Here is a 14,844-nt window from a genome sequence, read left to right as displayed (position 1 = left end):
GACTGATATTATCTCATACAACAAAACGTATAAGATCTCCTAAGTCTGTGTTCTCCTAACCCCATTAATTCCCCATTAATTTCCCCCTTAGGAATGTCTGAATGAACCCACGTTAGGTTAGAATGAACCAGAGGAAACTCATTCATTTTTTTAGGACTACAAGCTGGCTAGTCACAGAGATATGAGCTCAAACAAAACCTGTCCCGTGGCGCCATCTCCTGGATCAAGAGAGAACGACTCGATCTTCAACAACAACCATCATGGCGGCCACCACACGGCTCATATCAAGGTTGACAGTTGTCACGGGTTAGTGTCTTCTTTCACGCTTCGTCGGCCTTTATATTTAACTTAATACATATGTAAGGTAGGTAAATATAACTGCAGTTCTCTGTAGGGAATTAGTAGAGCAGATATATGTGCTTAGCTAGGCGCAATAACTTGTGTTGTTGTAGCTGACCCTTGGTCTAGTTGTTGGGCTTCAATCATTTTATTTCGTTGCAGTGCAAGATTGTAGTTAACAGTCGTTGTAACGTTAACATTGTTTCGACTAAGCTACATCACTGTTACAGTATATCATCTTCAGACATTCTTGAGAACGTTTGCTTTAAAAAAAAAAAAATCTGTCCTGTGGTATCTCAACAGCAACATAGCCGTCCAAAACAATTTGTTAATGAAACCTTAATGACAATATCCCATTTAAGTCAACTTAACATAAACATACATTTTCTTTAGAGTAGCCTAGGCCATTTTAATTGGTTAAAAAAATTGTTGTCTTCACCTTTGCCTGATGAGACAGCTATGTCACTCTCATTGGATAAAAGGTGAAGACGACAATAATGTTCAATCAATCAAATTTTATTTATAAAGCCCTTTTTACATCAGCAGATGTCACAAAGTGCTATACAGAAACCCAGCCTAAAACCCCAAACAGCAAGCAATGCAAATGTAGGAGCACGGTGGCTAGGAAAAACTCCCTAATGTTGCCTTACAAGAATCTTCACTCAGATGAAATAAAGGCAAGATAGAAATAATACCCTCCCTGCTTATAGGCGACCGCTCATGTGTAGGTGACCAATCATCAGTCCTTTATTATAGACCTTATTTACAGAACATCCAAGTGGTATATAGCCCTCTCTTTACCTGCTGTGAGCTGCAGCAGATTGCCGCCTACATTTTTGCACTACCCATTATCTCCAGGAGGGGGCAGCGGGATTGGCCGAGCCGTATGCCAGCGATTTGCCTCCGAGGGTGCCACGGTAGTGGTCGCTGACATCAGCGAGGAGTCAGCCAATCAGACCCTGGGCAGTCTGAACCATGACCACAAAGGGCAGGACCACATGGCGGCTGCCGTGGATGTTTCATCAAGGGAGAGTGTAGAGAAGCTACTCACAAGCATACAGGTGATTGACTGATTATCCTTAACCACATGCTGGTGTCTCCTACTAGGATAATAAATCAGTCATGTAACGTTTTTGGACCTTGACCTAAAGCACTTCACTCAGTTCTTCAACAACACAATCGAGAAGTTAGAAATTGCCTGAATCAGAAGAGACATTTTGTGTGAGTGAGTCTGAATGCCATAAGTGATTAACTCATAAACAATGTGCTGTGATACCCTCCTGCAGTGTCGGTACTTCCAGCCTCCCACAATATGTGTGAACGCTGCAGGGATCACTCAGGATGAGTTCCTCCTGAAAATGGAGGACAAGGACTTTGACAAGGTTATCCAAGTCAATCTAAAGGTATAACCCTTTGTTCTTATTGTCCTGGCCACAATATATTTAAATGAGTGGAAGAAAAGAAGCAAGGGTTTCTCTCTCTGTTTAGGTTCAGTGATTCGTTTATGTTGTTACACCAAAATCAGAGAGTTAAAATGTTTTTAAAATAAACAGTGCTTCCTAACCTCGTATTCAACAAACTCCTCTATCTTTCCCCCTCTCTCTCTCAGGGCACATTCCTCCTGACTCAGGCTGTTGGCAAGGCTCTGGTTGCCTGTGGAGCACCTAAAGGCTCCATTATTACTGTAGGCAGCATTGTGGGCAAGGCGAGTCCAACGTCTTAGCTATTGGCACTCCAGGCATAGGTTATTAGCTTTCAACAGACTTACATTTATTCCTGCCATTCTTTAACATTCTCTTTATGTTTCTGGCTGTTACCAGGTAGGCAATATTGGACAGGCAAACTACTCTGCTTCCAAAGCAGGTGTGGAGGGCCTGACCAGAACTGCAGCCAAGGAGCTGAGCAGGTAAGGCACACCTGGGTTATGTTCATTAGGGCAAACCGTAGCTAAATGTTTTGCAATAGAAACAAAAATGAGCATTTCATATTATACAAGTTGAGATGGTACCTACCCTTTTTGGGCTGTTTTCTTCTGTGCCGTGCCTACTGAACACGATCCTGCATTTGATTTCAACACCCCAAATGTTACCCATTCACCAATAGAGAGAAGATAAATAGCCTATAAACATTCTGTAGTGAGCAGGGCCCAGTTTCCTGATAGCGATGGAACTTAGGCTTATGAGTGTTTTAATAATCCATCGTTCCTATGGCCAAAGATGTAACATGCGTTTCCCAAAACACCAGTGGGTCGTTGGAGCATGTGTCCATCTGATAGGATCTCTCGGATCAGCTTTCTCTTACCTTAACATTAGAATTAGTCCACAATACTGACGATGGATCAGCTCCTAGAGATATATCATCACCTATATGGCTGCAAATATTGAGGTGGTTTATTGTAATGCTTACCCTATAATAACTTAATCACATCATTGTGCACATGTTGTAACACAACATGAAATTAGACAGTGTAGCCTACAATTAGCAAAATAGAACTCAATTGACTGAAATATATAGGCCCATGTAGCCTTTAAGCCTACTGTATGTTTTTATGCAGTCAGCTAAGTTTTCATTTGAAGCATCTTTTTATCCTTCGCTTGTTTGTAACAAATGCAAAGACATTGGCAACTTTGTATTTGTAGTCAACTTCATTCTGAAGTTATTGGCGGTCACAGAGCGACAGATAAACAGCTTGGTTCTATGTTTAGCGGAGATCTTCTGTGTTTAAAAGTGACTCAGAAAGGGGCAAAAAAAGCATCAAACGACCACTTAGCTGTTCTACCACGAGTGGTCTGAGGCAGTCTGTAAATAAAGAGCGTTTCAAGTACAACTTCAGTAACAATGGTTTTGGGAAACAGCTCGAGCGTTTAACGATGCTCCTATGAAGGTTGCTCCTATGCGTTTGGTAAACAGGACCCAGGGTGGTTTGAAGTATGACCTAAAACCTAAAATACAACTGCTCTCTTTCTCCAGATTTGGGATCCGGTGTAACTGTGTGTTACCAGGGTTTATAACAACACCCATGACTGATAAAGTGCCAGAGAAAGTAATCAGTCAGGTACGACTGAGTTCTCCTTTTATATTAGATAGAAAGTGACCTCCTGAATGTTGTTTTTGTATAGAAGTGTGTATTTAACTTGCTGTGTTGTTTTGTGTGTGTGTGCAGTTTACGTCCATGGTGCCACTGGGAAGGATGGGAGAGCCTGCAGGTGAGAATACTGTATACATACTGTACACCTCTGTGCTATAGAGCACATCACAAATGCAGAGCTCCGTACCCTTTATAGTCAAGTTATAAGACTTAACCCCTCTCTCTCTCTCTCTCTCTCTGTGTATAGAGGTAGCTGATGTATGTGCCTTTCTGGCTTCAGATGACTCTCGCTACATCACTGGAACCAGTATTGAAGTAACAGGTAATGGACCCACCTGAAATACATTAAAATGATTGATTAATGTTTAACAGGAAATGCCTTTTACTGCTGTCCTGTTAACAAAAGCATTTCTTACTCACCTTCAGGAGGCCTTTTCATTGGCTGAGACAACTTTCCATCATCCTCATTAAGACCAATGAGGCAAGTTCCCATCTAGGTCCAGTAATTGTATATTGATTCAATGTTCACATTGTGCCTTCACTTGTAATAATACAACTGATTGGGGATCGATCTTGTTTTGTAAATCTAGTCAATATGTACAAGGTAAATGTGATTGTGCAATAAATTTCAACTGATGTTTGTAACTTTTGAGATCTCGTGTTGTGGAGAGAGTTCCCAATACAGAGAGAGGGTCAGTGTTTAGAGGTTTCCAAATGTAACCAAGTTACGCCTCTAAACCCTCTACATTTATGTGCAGTTACTATCATTTAACTAGGGAAACTTAGTCATTACTAACACGGTTGGATTTAGAGATGTTTATAAACACAAAAGGCTGACTTCACACACAGACACACTTATACAGTATGCACACAGAGAAAATGCGTTGGCATGTGGTTTAATTGGAGACTTCGAACGGAAAACAACAAACCAAGACAGTGAAACTGAAGCAAAACAAAAACCAACAGAAAACGTAGCAAAAAAAATAAGAGAACAGTGGACTGTAGAGGGGGAAAAAGGTAAGGAGGCAGCCATAGATCAGAACCAAACTGGGGTGAAAACACTAGAAGTGATCTATTGGGGTGATATATAGTGGAAATAAGGTTGGGATGTGACTGATTCTGTGTTCACACACAGGTGGTAAGTTAACTAGAGATTTGTGAATGATGTGGTTGTATTCAGCTGTCTGAGCCGTTGTATGAAGAATGGAATAATAAATAAAATACTAGCCATTGTGTAACCCAGGGCAACATGCAACACCAGCCAGTTGAGGAAGAAAAAGGAGAGGGACAAGGAAAAATAAAACAAGGGAGTCGAGCAGCTCTTTTTAAAAAGATTATATATTACAGAAACAAACATTTAAAAAAAATTACATAAAATAATACTTTTTCTCTTTTCAGCACCATATTTTGTTGAAACATTTGTCTTTAACAAAAAAAACTAACCAATAGATGCAATTTTCTCTCGAGAATCACAAGGACATAATTTTTTCACCTCTGGGTTTAGTTTCGGTCAATCCCCCCTTCTCTGCAATATCAAAAGAAAAACAAACCAAAATACCCATAATGATATTCAACCCCATAGCCACATTACATTACTTACAAACAAAATCTTAGTAATTTTTCCCCAGGTGGTTGCTAGAATTTTCCCTCCCTCCCGCTAGCTATCCCCTGCCCACTGTGTTCTCACAACCGTAGAATCCCGGTGTCTGTTTGTCGCCCCTCGCCATACTCCTGCAGCACAGCTCTGCCCAGCATTGGCAAACCGCAATGAAATGTGACAGCATTGGAGAGTCCCCATTTAATCATTACAACAGAAGCAATCGTAACAACACAGTTCATGAATGCTAAAGAGTTACAATGTGATATGGCCACAAATTACATGTTTTATTTTTCACCATAACTGTTGACATGCATAGACCAAGGGGGTGTGCACAGATAACTCGGGTTAGTGTTTGTTTAATATGTATTTAATTGTTTTAACCGTCAAGTGAGAACTACAGGAAATAAATACAAAATGAAATACCACATTCGACTGGCATATTTGGTTTGTCGTTGTTTAAAGCACCCTGTTTGTTTTCAATAAATACAATAGAATATCACTATGTCTGTACAAATGGATTCTAATGCACATTTCCAGTAGGAGAACTGGTGACAGCATCATGTGGCTGTGATAGAGACAAACTTGAATTATTCATGCTGAATATATTAACGCTTTGGTATAATTAGCACCTTGCCACAGTTTTTGAAAGCATGCATTTATTCACTGTTGTAAGAGAGAACTTTTGGTCTTCATCTATTAAGCTCATATACATATTTAACCCTGATACCTTCCCTGCTTGAAAAGAGATGGAATGTCACAAATCCTGGAACGTAACCTGTGTTCTACATAAAACAATACAATTCCAGGCATCACACCTGTAAATACTGGACTGGTTTGATGGCATTGTGGCCTATTCGCTGGTCTAGCAACTCCAGTTCTGGCCTGTATGATAGTTGTAACAATTATTAAAAATACATGTACCATACATCAAGTTCAGTACAATTTACAAGGTTAATGGCTTTTGATTCATTGATACTTGGAGAAGGCAAAGACACCCTTCCGTCCCATTGCATGCAACATTATTTGCCCAATAATAAACAGCCATACAGTTCAGAGACAGTACATTGCGGTTAGGACTTTATTATTACAGTACTGAGCAAAGAACTGTTGATATTCACACCTTAAGTTAAAGCCGTGTTAAAACTAGAGATCTCACAGCTTTACTTACACTCCACTCGATCTCCACAAAGCACCGTAAAGTTTCTATTCACCCACCTCTATTATATCCTGCTTTAGGATAACTGTAATGTTAGACTGATAAAGTTGTATGATATCAAGGGCTGTTTGGTACAGAATTTCACTGTGGAGATGAATAGAAAATTCACTTAGCTAGACAACATGGACGTACAGTAGACGTCTTCAGGCCTGGTTGGCTACAGGCTCGGCTGTTTTCGGGTCCTATATGTTCTTTGTGGAACTCCCATTCTTTCATTGGTTTCCCCTTAATGTGGTGAGGCAGGAAGTGATGCTTGGATGGGGCGGGCTTGGATGTAGGAGATGTACAAGTGTGTGGGCAGGGCGAAGCAGAGAGGTAGAGTGGGTGAGACAACTCGAAAGAGAGACAGTGGGGAGGAGAGAGGAGTGAGAGGGGGGTCCGCGACAGAGGGCTCTGGCGTGTACGGAAGGAGGAGACAGCTCTTTGGGCCAGCTGTTTGTTGGAAAATAACACGGTTTTATTCTGTTAACGGTCAGAACGCTATCTCTCGTTCTCGCAATCGATCTTTGGTCTCCTCTTCGTGAGAATGTTTGTGTTCTACTTTTCTCTTGTCGTCCATTTCTATTTGGGAGATGTTTTCCCCTGGGCATGTACTTGAGTGAGTGCATGTCTGTTTCACAACAGTATTTGTGTGTGTGTGTGTGTGTGTGTGTGTGTGTGTGTGTGTGTGTGTGTGTGTGTGTGTGTGTGTATGGTCGTGTATGTGAATGTGCTTGGTATCATGAAATACATTTACAAATTACTGGGCATGTACTGTATATTGGTTTGTCTATGTCAATGTTTGTGTTAAGTGCATCAGTGTTTGTGACAGAGTGTGTGTGTGCATCAGTGTAAGTGTATATTCTATACGTGTCTGTTTCTCTGCACTGTGTTTTAGCCCAGGAAACAGACAGGTCCCACTTCAAAGCCAAATTTCTGCTTGCTCTCCCCAAAGTCTGTGATCTTGAGGTCCCGCAGAGGAAGCTGCTCCACCTGGGGCGTGTTCACCTCCAACACTGTCCTGTCGAAGCCCTTACGATACTGCGGACAGAGAGAGACAGGTGAGATCACTACACCTGACGCAAGGGTATCTGCCTAGGATTTTTTATTATACTTTGATTGTGTGTACTTTTTGTATTGGCATGTGTTCTTATTGACTGCTGAGAGGGAAATGATTCAATTAGCCTACATCAGATAAATAATAGAGCAACTTTCAGGGATTTCTGACACATTTTTCTTTTAAAAAAAACCTAAGGGGGGATATACCCCAGACCCCCTATAAAATCTCAGGTTTCTTAGTTTATTTTTGAGATACTTGAGATAAGCATCATAACTTGAATGTCCACACAGAGAGGTGAGTAAGCTAGAGAGATGGCTTTTGGTTCCCAACACTGGCAATTGTTACTGAGTGGACCACACTGTTGAAATAAACCAATTAAATGAGACTCACAGAACAGCCATCGACCAGGGCCTTGACGTATGGGCTGGTCTCATAGCTGATGTCCTCATCGTTGGCGCCCTGGAAGTGCAGCGCCCTCTTGTGGACGTTATTGGCTGTGCGGTCGGCCCAGGCCACGGAGTGGTGGCAGTGGTAGGTGAGGTTCTGGCGGGCCTGGACACTCAGCAGCCGCAGGAAGCCCAACTGTACCACGCCGATCGGCTCTCCATTAGAGTCCACGTACGAGAGCTAGGGGGGAGAGAGGATGTCCCATGAGATAAAAACTGATGAAGCTGGTAGAGGTGAAAGCTATAACAAGCATTAAAAGCAGAGTGTGATATGTCAACCTGACACTAAATAAAAATGTTGCTTAGTGACAGAGTTATGATAATGCTTTGATAATTTTCCCGATTGACCTTAATCTTTACCCATTTGTTGATAGCCAGGTCAAACATCACACACTAATGGACTATAATGAATGTCCCTCTGGGATTCTGCACATTGGTGTAATAAACTCAAACTAACCTTGCTGCCAGTTGCAAACTCACTGTACCAGGAGCCTGGTTTCTCTGTGGTCCAAGAGTTGAGCTTTACCTAAGAGAGACAATTAGATGTATGTTTAAACATACAGCTACTTCAGGGTAGAGTTTGTGTGTACATTACTGACTGATAAGCGCAGTCTCTCTTCTCACCGTGTCTATGCCCTTGCTGGGGTACAGGCAGGTCTCCCCACCGGCGGTGAAGTTACAGAACACCTTGAGAGAGTCGCGAGAGCAACCCTGGTTCGGGTCGATCCAGTACTCTCCTACAGGGGGGAGCAGAGAGATGAGGCACGACTAAACAACAAGGAATTCAAATGACTTAATATGTGACTTAATGTGACTCAAATTACTTAATGTGAAGTCGGCATTTATCTTTCTTTGTATTAATGACTGATTGACGCACCCGCGCGTCAACCTAATTAGCATAATACAAAATCCCCATTGAAATCCGTTTGTTTAAGCTAGAGAGGTTTTTTGCATGGGCTGCGTCTCAATCCACTTCATGCGCCGATGTCGGCCTTCCGTGTTTGCGGTGGAAGGTGGCTGAGCTACACTGGTGTTTGTCAGACCAGGAGACATCCCAAAAATCGGTCTCCTCATGATTACGTCTGTAGCGTTCTCAAACGGTTTGGGCTACAAACTAATACAGTGAGCTCCAAAAGTATTGTGACGGTGACACATTTTTTGTTGTTTTGGCTCTGTCAGCATTTTGGATTTGAAATGATACAATGACTAACTATGAGGTTAAAGTGCAGACTGTCAGCTTTAATTTTAGGGTATTTTTTTTATCCATATGGGGTGAACCATTTAGAAATTACAGCACTTTTTGTACATAGTCCCCCCATTTTAGGGGACCAAAAGTATTGGGACAAATTCTGTTATATGTGTATTAAAGTAGTCAAAGTTTAGTATTTGGTTCCATATTCCTGGCACACAATGACTACATTAAGCTTGTGACTACAAACTTGTTGGATACATTTGCTGTTTGTTTTGGTTGTGTTTCAGATTATTTTGTGCCCAATAGAAATTAAATGGTAAATAATGTATTTCATTATTTTGGAGACACTTTTATTGTAAATAAGAATATAATATGTTTCTAAACACTTCTAAATTAATGTGGATGCTACCATGATTACTGATAGTCCTGAATGAATCGTGAATAATGATGAGTGAGAAAGTTAGACACACAAATATGATACCCCAAAGACATGCTAACCTCTCAGCATTACAATAACAGGGGAAGTTCGCATTTTTGGGGGGGGTAATGATATTTGGGCATCTGTAACTTTCTCACTCATCATTATTCACAACTATCCGTAATCATGGTAGTACCCACATTAATGTAGAAGTGTTTAGAAACATATTCTATTCTTATTTACAATAAAAGTGACTTCAAAATGACACAATACATTATTAACCATTCATTTCTATTGGGCACAAATAATCTGAAACAACCAAAACAAACAGCAAATGTATCCAACAAGTTGGGACCAAATACTACATTTACTAAATACAAAATCAGGAATATGGGACCAAATACTACATTTACTAAATACTAAATCAGGAATATGGGACCAAATACTACATTTACTAAATACTAAATCAGGAATATGGGACCAAATACACCATTTTTTAATACTTCAATACACACAACTGAATTTGTCCCAATACTTTTGATCCCTTAAAATGGGGGGACTATGTACAAAAAATGCTGTAATTTCTAAACAGTTCACCCGATATGGATGGAAATACCCTAAAATTAAAGCTGACAGTCATTGTATCATTTCAAATCCAAAGTGCTGGAGTACAGAGCCAAAACAACTAAAAATAGACTTAGACTTTAGTTAAAAGTGAACCTAATAAAGTCTTTGTAGGAGTTCCTCAGTCTTTAAAAAAATCCCCTGTGTGAAGTCAGAATTGCCACATTTTTGTGAATTGTTTTACACCTGAAAGCCCCGTACCGTCTTTGAGCTCTGGCTGGCTGAGTTTGAGGTCCTGGCAGGTGCGTGCAGGGCTGTCCTTGGTGCCCAGAGGGAAGCGCATGGTCTCGATCTCCTGTCGCAGCGAGTTCAGTGAGCCGAAGATCTCCTCCATGCCCTCACTGCCTGTCAAGAACTCTGTGCCGGTGGCGTCGGCTGCGACTGCCTCCTCGTCTGTCTCGAACAGCATCCGGCTGGCATCGATGGAGCGCTTGGACTTCTTGGAGATTTGGATGGGCAGTGGCTGGATGACGTCGCCTGGAGGACCCTGATTGGAGGAGGGTCACAGAGAAAGATTATTATTGGTTAATAATGATTAATAGATTTAGGTTTCAGTTAACTTATTTATGTTTGAACTGAAAACTGTAGATGTACACATAGATATATGCTATGCTCTAGAATGATGTAAGCAACTAGACACAGATCTAGACAGGACTAAACTACTGAAAAATGGCGGTAAAGTATGAGTATTTAATTGGTTTCATGGAGTAAACTGATTACGCAAAGGATGGGTACTCACTGGAGGCCCAGGGGGTCCTGAGACGCCCTTCTCTCCCTTGGGACCAGCTCCTCCCTGGAACACACAGACAGGAGATATCAGAGACTGAACAATACACTACATGGTACTCAACAGTCATTATAATATTGAAGCAGATATTACACTACAGAGTGTGGAGGAAGGAGTTCTACTCACTGTAGCACCCTTAGCTCCCTTGACACCTTGGGGACCCTGTGAAAGAGGCGCAGGGAAGTAATGATTATCATTCAATAGACGCTAACTATTATCACTGTTATACCGCCATAGAAAAGAGGAGATTCAAATGATTAGAGAGACATAACAGACACGCAAGACACAAAAGGCATGGATACATTCATGCTTAAATCTTTCTATGTTACAGGTTCTGTTTTGAGAATAGCACAATGGTGATAGAGGATGTTACATGATATACTGATAAAAGAACCAGGAGAGGTGATGTAGAACTGGTAAAGGGTGGAGTTACTCACAGGCATACCAGCAGGACCAGCAGGACCGATAGGCCCATTGCCTCCAGAGACACCCTAAAACACAGTTACCACACAATAAATGCATCAGCACTGAACTCAACTGTTTGTTGAAGGGTGACATAGAATACATGTTCAATAGGGATGTGTCATACAGACACAACAACATCATATTTCCAGTGTGCGTGTGCTCAGAGGAAAGATACGGTATCTTTCAAAGCTCTTTAATGTCAGCTAAGGAGAGACAGGTGTCACTCACAGTCTCTCCCTTGGACCCGTGTGTCCCCTGTGGCCCCGGCAGTCCCCTGTCTCCCTTCTCTCCCTGCTCTCCGGGGGGCCCAATCAGACCGATCAGACCTGAGTGGCCCTTCTCTCCCTTGTCACCGCCCTCGCCACGCAGTCCTGGCAAGCCTGGTGGTCCCTGGAGGAGAGAGAGAGAGATGGTACTATAGCTATACAGATTAAGGAAGTGGGTATATTCAATTTAAGCATCAATATAGCCCTGTATGCCTATAGATCAACACAGTGTGGAAGATACAATCTATTATAGATCTATTAATGTACATATCACTGTCTTATCTCACCAGTGGTCCGGGAGGTCCCTTCTGGCCGGCAAGGCCTGGAGAACCTTGCGCACCCTGGAAGAGATCATGAGATGTAAGTTAGTGACACTCAGCCTAATACATCAAACAGCTCAGCTACACTGTTGTTCATAGCTAGTAGTAGTGAACAGCCTAAATTAGACCCTATAGAGCAGAGAGTAAGACAGATGGACACCTATATAGACAGACAGACAGACAGACAGACAGACAGACTAGAACAGTAGACTGAACCACAGACTGAACAGCCCAGTCTGTCCATGGAAGAGTGAGCTCATCTCGCTCACCACTGATCCAGGGAGTCCTCTCAGACCCTCAGTTCCTGGTTTTCCTGGCTGACCCTGAGGTCCGACGGGGCCTGTCTTTCCTGGAGGTCCGTTGGCACCTGGATCTCCCTGGGAAAAAAAAGAGAGAGAAAAATAACATTAAACATTGATAAACTTCAATATTCCAAATCCCCAATGTATGTTGTGAGTTGAGCAAATGCATGTATTTGGAAAACTATTGACAGCAGAGGGAGATATATACATTTGGTGTCAGGTCTGTTTGGCATGGCTTGCGACTCACTAGATAGATAGAAATGACCCAGAGGGTAAACTGCCAGTGCCAATACATTGAACAATGACCTTTGAACTCTTACCTTAGTTCCCTTCTCTCCTTGTCGTCCCTCTGGTCCTCTCGTTCCAGCAAGACCCTAGGAAATAAGCGATGTGTAATATTATAAACGTTATGACTGGTTATAGGCCACCTAGTAGTCTTCATTGAGTAGATATGTGCACCTATCAAACATAATACATTGAAAACAAACAGAAATGTCTGTGGATGATAGTTGTGGTTTGGCCTGATGAGCTGAATGATCTTACCCTCTTTCCAGGTCCGCCAGGAGGTCCATTCTCACCAGTGGGTCCAGGAGATCCCTACAGCAGAGAGTATGATCATGATTTATAACGCTTCAGTGACCTATAATGGGTCAATAATAACTATAAAGAACTGAGCCAAAATATACATACTGGTAGCTGTTTTTTTGGAGTTACATATGAATCTACATTCTAGACAGGCTCTAAGGGTGAACTGCTAGGAAGGACATCTAACTTTAATCTGCAGTGCCATCTTATGTTTCAACAGGTGCTTCAACATGGAAAACACACTTTTCTAGGGCTTTAAGTGAGATGGTTTAGGGCTGAGATTTGCATACCTATAGCCACAATGGCCCTTTATTCCTCTGACCCCATTACATTGCTTAAGTCTGAATGCTTTTGGGAATATCTTAAGAGGAAGTGCTTCACATTATAAACACTACTCTTGAATGCTGCAGGGAGCCATTTTGAATCAGGGCGATCGTAAATGGACAATATATGACCCAATAACATCCAATTCAAAGTGCTTAATGAAGGCTACATGGACAGTCCTGAAGAGCCCATGTAGTAACTATAGTAAGTTGGGTACTAGGCAACTTACAGCTTGTCCTTGTTCACCGTCCTCTCCTCTCTCTCCCTTTGCTCCATCTTGACCCTAAAGAAGAGAAACAGAGTTATTATCCGAGGTATGGTAATTGCTAAGATAGTGTCAAAAGTAGATACTTTTTTGGGGTTTTGATAATGGAAAAAGATTCACAGATACACCAGCACAGACAAATATTGCACTCACTAGGTCTGAAATGCTATGAACACCTGAATTGGAATATCTGTTTAACCACAACAAAACAGATCAAATGAAACGTGTGTGAAGAGTGTTTAGATACTCACTCTGGGACCGAGTTCACCAGGGGGACCGGGGTCGCCAGGGAAACCAACAGGGCCCTAGGAGAGAGACACAATGACATAAAGTTAGACCAAAACATTCCAGATTAAGTGTGATTTACGTGACAGTGTTTTCCTCTAGAGTGCAGTGTTTGACATACAGGGTTTCCTTTGGGTCCGTCGTCTCCAGGGCCTCCTCTTCCACCAGCAGGGCCAGAAGCACCAGGTTGTCCCGCCTCTCCCTTGTCACCGTGCTCTCCACGTGGGCCCTGCCATTGGACAACAACACTGTCACTCACAGTACAAAACATCCATGTATAGAAACAAATACATGTGTATGGGACAATACCTGCAGGCCCATTAGAAGAACCAAAGAGACAGAGTAAGGATCAATCTCTCACCTTCTTTCCTGGCTCTCCTCCGATTCCAGGTGGTCCAGCTTCGCCAGGCTCTCCCTGTCAACACAATGTGTTCAGTTCTCAGAACATACATGTACACACAAACACATATCATAACTATTACAACAGAACATGGAAATCAAGTTAATGTGAAGTTATGTAAACCTTATCTCCCAGGTTTCCAGGGTTACCCAGACCACCAGGAGGACCTTGAGGACCCTGAATAAACAAACAAATAAACATACCCATAATTACATATATTATTTCAAATCAAAAGGGAAACTACAGTAGGTATTTATGTGGGATGGCTTTATAATCTCACCAGTAGCATAAAAACTCCATTACAATTAAATAATTCAATATGATTATTCTATAGCGAGGAAAGGCTTCTGGAACGTTTTGAGAGAAGACTGGTACTCACGTCAGCACCGCTTGGACCAGCAGGGCCACGGGGTCCTGGGGGGCCAGGTGGACCCTAAAGAGACAGATAGAAAGAGGTTTGCAATATCCTAGTGTGTTTCATGCGAACAATACCTCTTCCTTAACTATTATGATTGGCTTCATAATGATGAGATCCAATCATCTGTTGGGTTGCTCCAATTTATCGTTGACACTCACCATTGGTCCGACATCTCCAGTCTCTCCCTTCTCTCCTGATGGGCCTGGCAATCCCTACAAGATACATTCACAGTTAGAGATGCCATTGACCTATTGAGTCACAATCACAAGTCTATTGTATTGAGGCTAAAATCATATAATCATAACAGAAATCAGTCATCATACCTGCAGTCCAATGGGACCTGGGGCCCCTGGGAATCCTCTTGATCCTTCATCTCCCTTGGCCCCAAATGGTCCCTGCTGACCTCTGGCTCCTAGTTCTCCATCAGCTCCCTGAACAATGGAGACAATAGTGAAGGGGTCACTT

General features: G+C 42.1%; 2 protein-coding genes across 2 annotated transcripts in view; one reads left to right on the top strand and one right to left on the bottom strand.

Annotated features, from left to right (window-relative positions):
* Positions 1-208: 208 nt before the first annotated feature.
* On the top strand, positions 209-4,068 carry hsd17b8 (hydroxysteroid (17-beta) dehydrogenase 8). Its single transcript, XM_041883117.2, has 9 exons — positions 209-306; positions 1,198-1,400; positions 1,626-1,742; positions 1,949-2,044; positions 2,160-2,245; positions 3,310-3,394; positions 3,503-3,545; positions 3,675-3,749; positions 3,854-4,068. Exons 1-9 carry the CDS (start codon positions 261-263, stop codon positions 3,871-3,873), a joined length of 771 nt encoding a protein of 256 aa, XP_041739051.2. The 5' UTR covers positions 209-260; the 3' UTR covers positions 3,874-4,068.
* Positions 4,069-4,747: 679 nt separating this feature from the next.
* Positions 4,748-14,844, bottom strand: part of LOC121571583 (collagen alpha-1(XI) chain-like) — a 43,198-nt gene continuing 33,101 nt past the window's right edge. Inside the window, 21 exon segments of the mRNA XM_045217415.1 lie at positions 4,748-7,263; positions 7,673-7,909; positions 8,186-8,254; positions 8,353-8,465; positions 10,164-10,449; positions 10,702-10,755; positions 10,876-10,911; positions 11,187-11,240; positions 11,443-11,604; positions 11,768-11,821; positions 12,070-12,177; positions 12,423-12,476; positions 12,646-12,699; positions 13,241-13,294; positions 13,528-13,581; positions 13,683-13,790; positions 13,923-13,976; positions 14,085-14,138; positions 14,341-14,394; positions 14,538-14,591; positions 14,703-14,810. Coding sequence (XP_045073350.1) covers positions 7,117-7,263; positions 7,673-7,909; positions 8,186-8,254; positions 8,353-8,465; positions 10,164-10,449; positions 10,702-10,755; positions 10,876-10,911; positions 11,187-11,240; positions 11,443-11,604; positions 11,768-11,821; positions 12,070-12,177; positions 12,423-12,476; positions 12,646-12,699; positions 13,241-13,294; positions 13,528-13,581; positions 13,683-13,790; positions 13,923-13,976; positions 14,085-14,138; positions 14,341-14,394; positions 14,538-14,591; positions 14,703-14,810 — 1,968 coding nt within the window. The 3' untranslated portion in view covers positions 4,748-7,116.

This window comes from Coregonus clupeaformis, unplaced genomic scaffold (genome assembly GCF_020615455.1).
Source record: "Coregonus clupeaformis isolate EN_2021a unplaced genomic scaffold, ASM2061545v1 scaf1055, whole genome shotgun sequence".
NCBI classification, from domain to species: Eukaryota; Metazoa; Chordata; class Actinopteri; order Salmoniformes; family Salmonidae; genus Coregonus; species Coregonus clupeaformis.
This window is presented reverse-complemented; position numbering and strand designations above follow the sequence as displayed.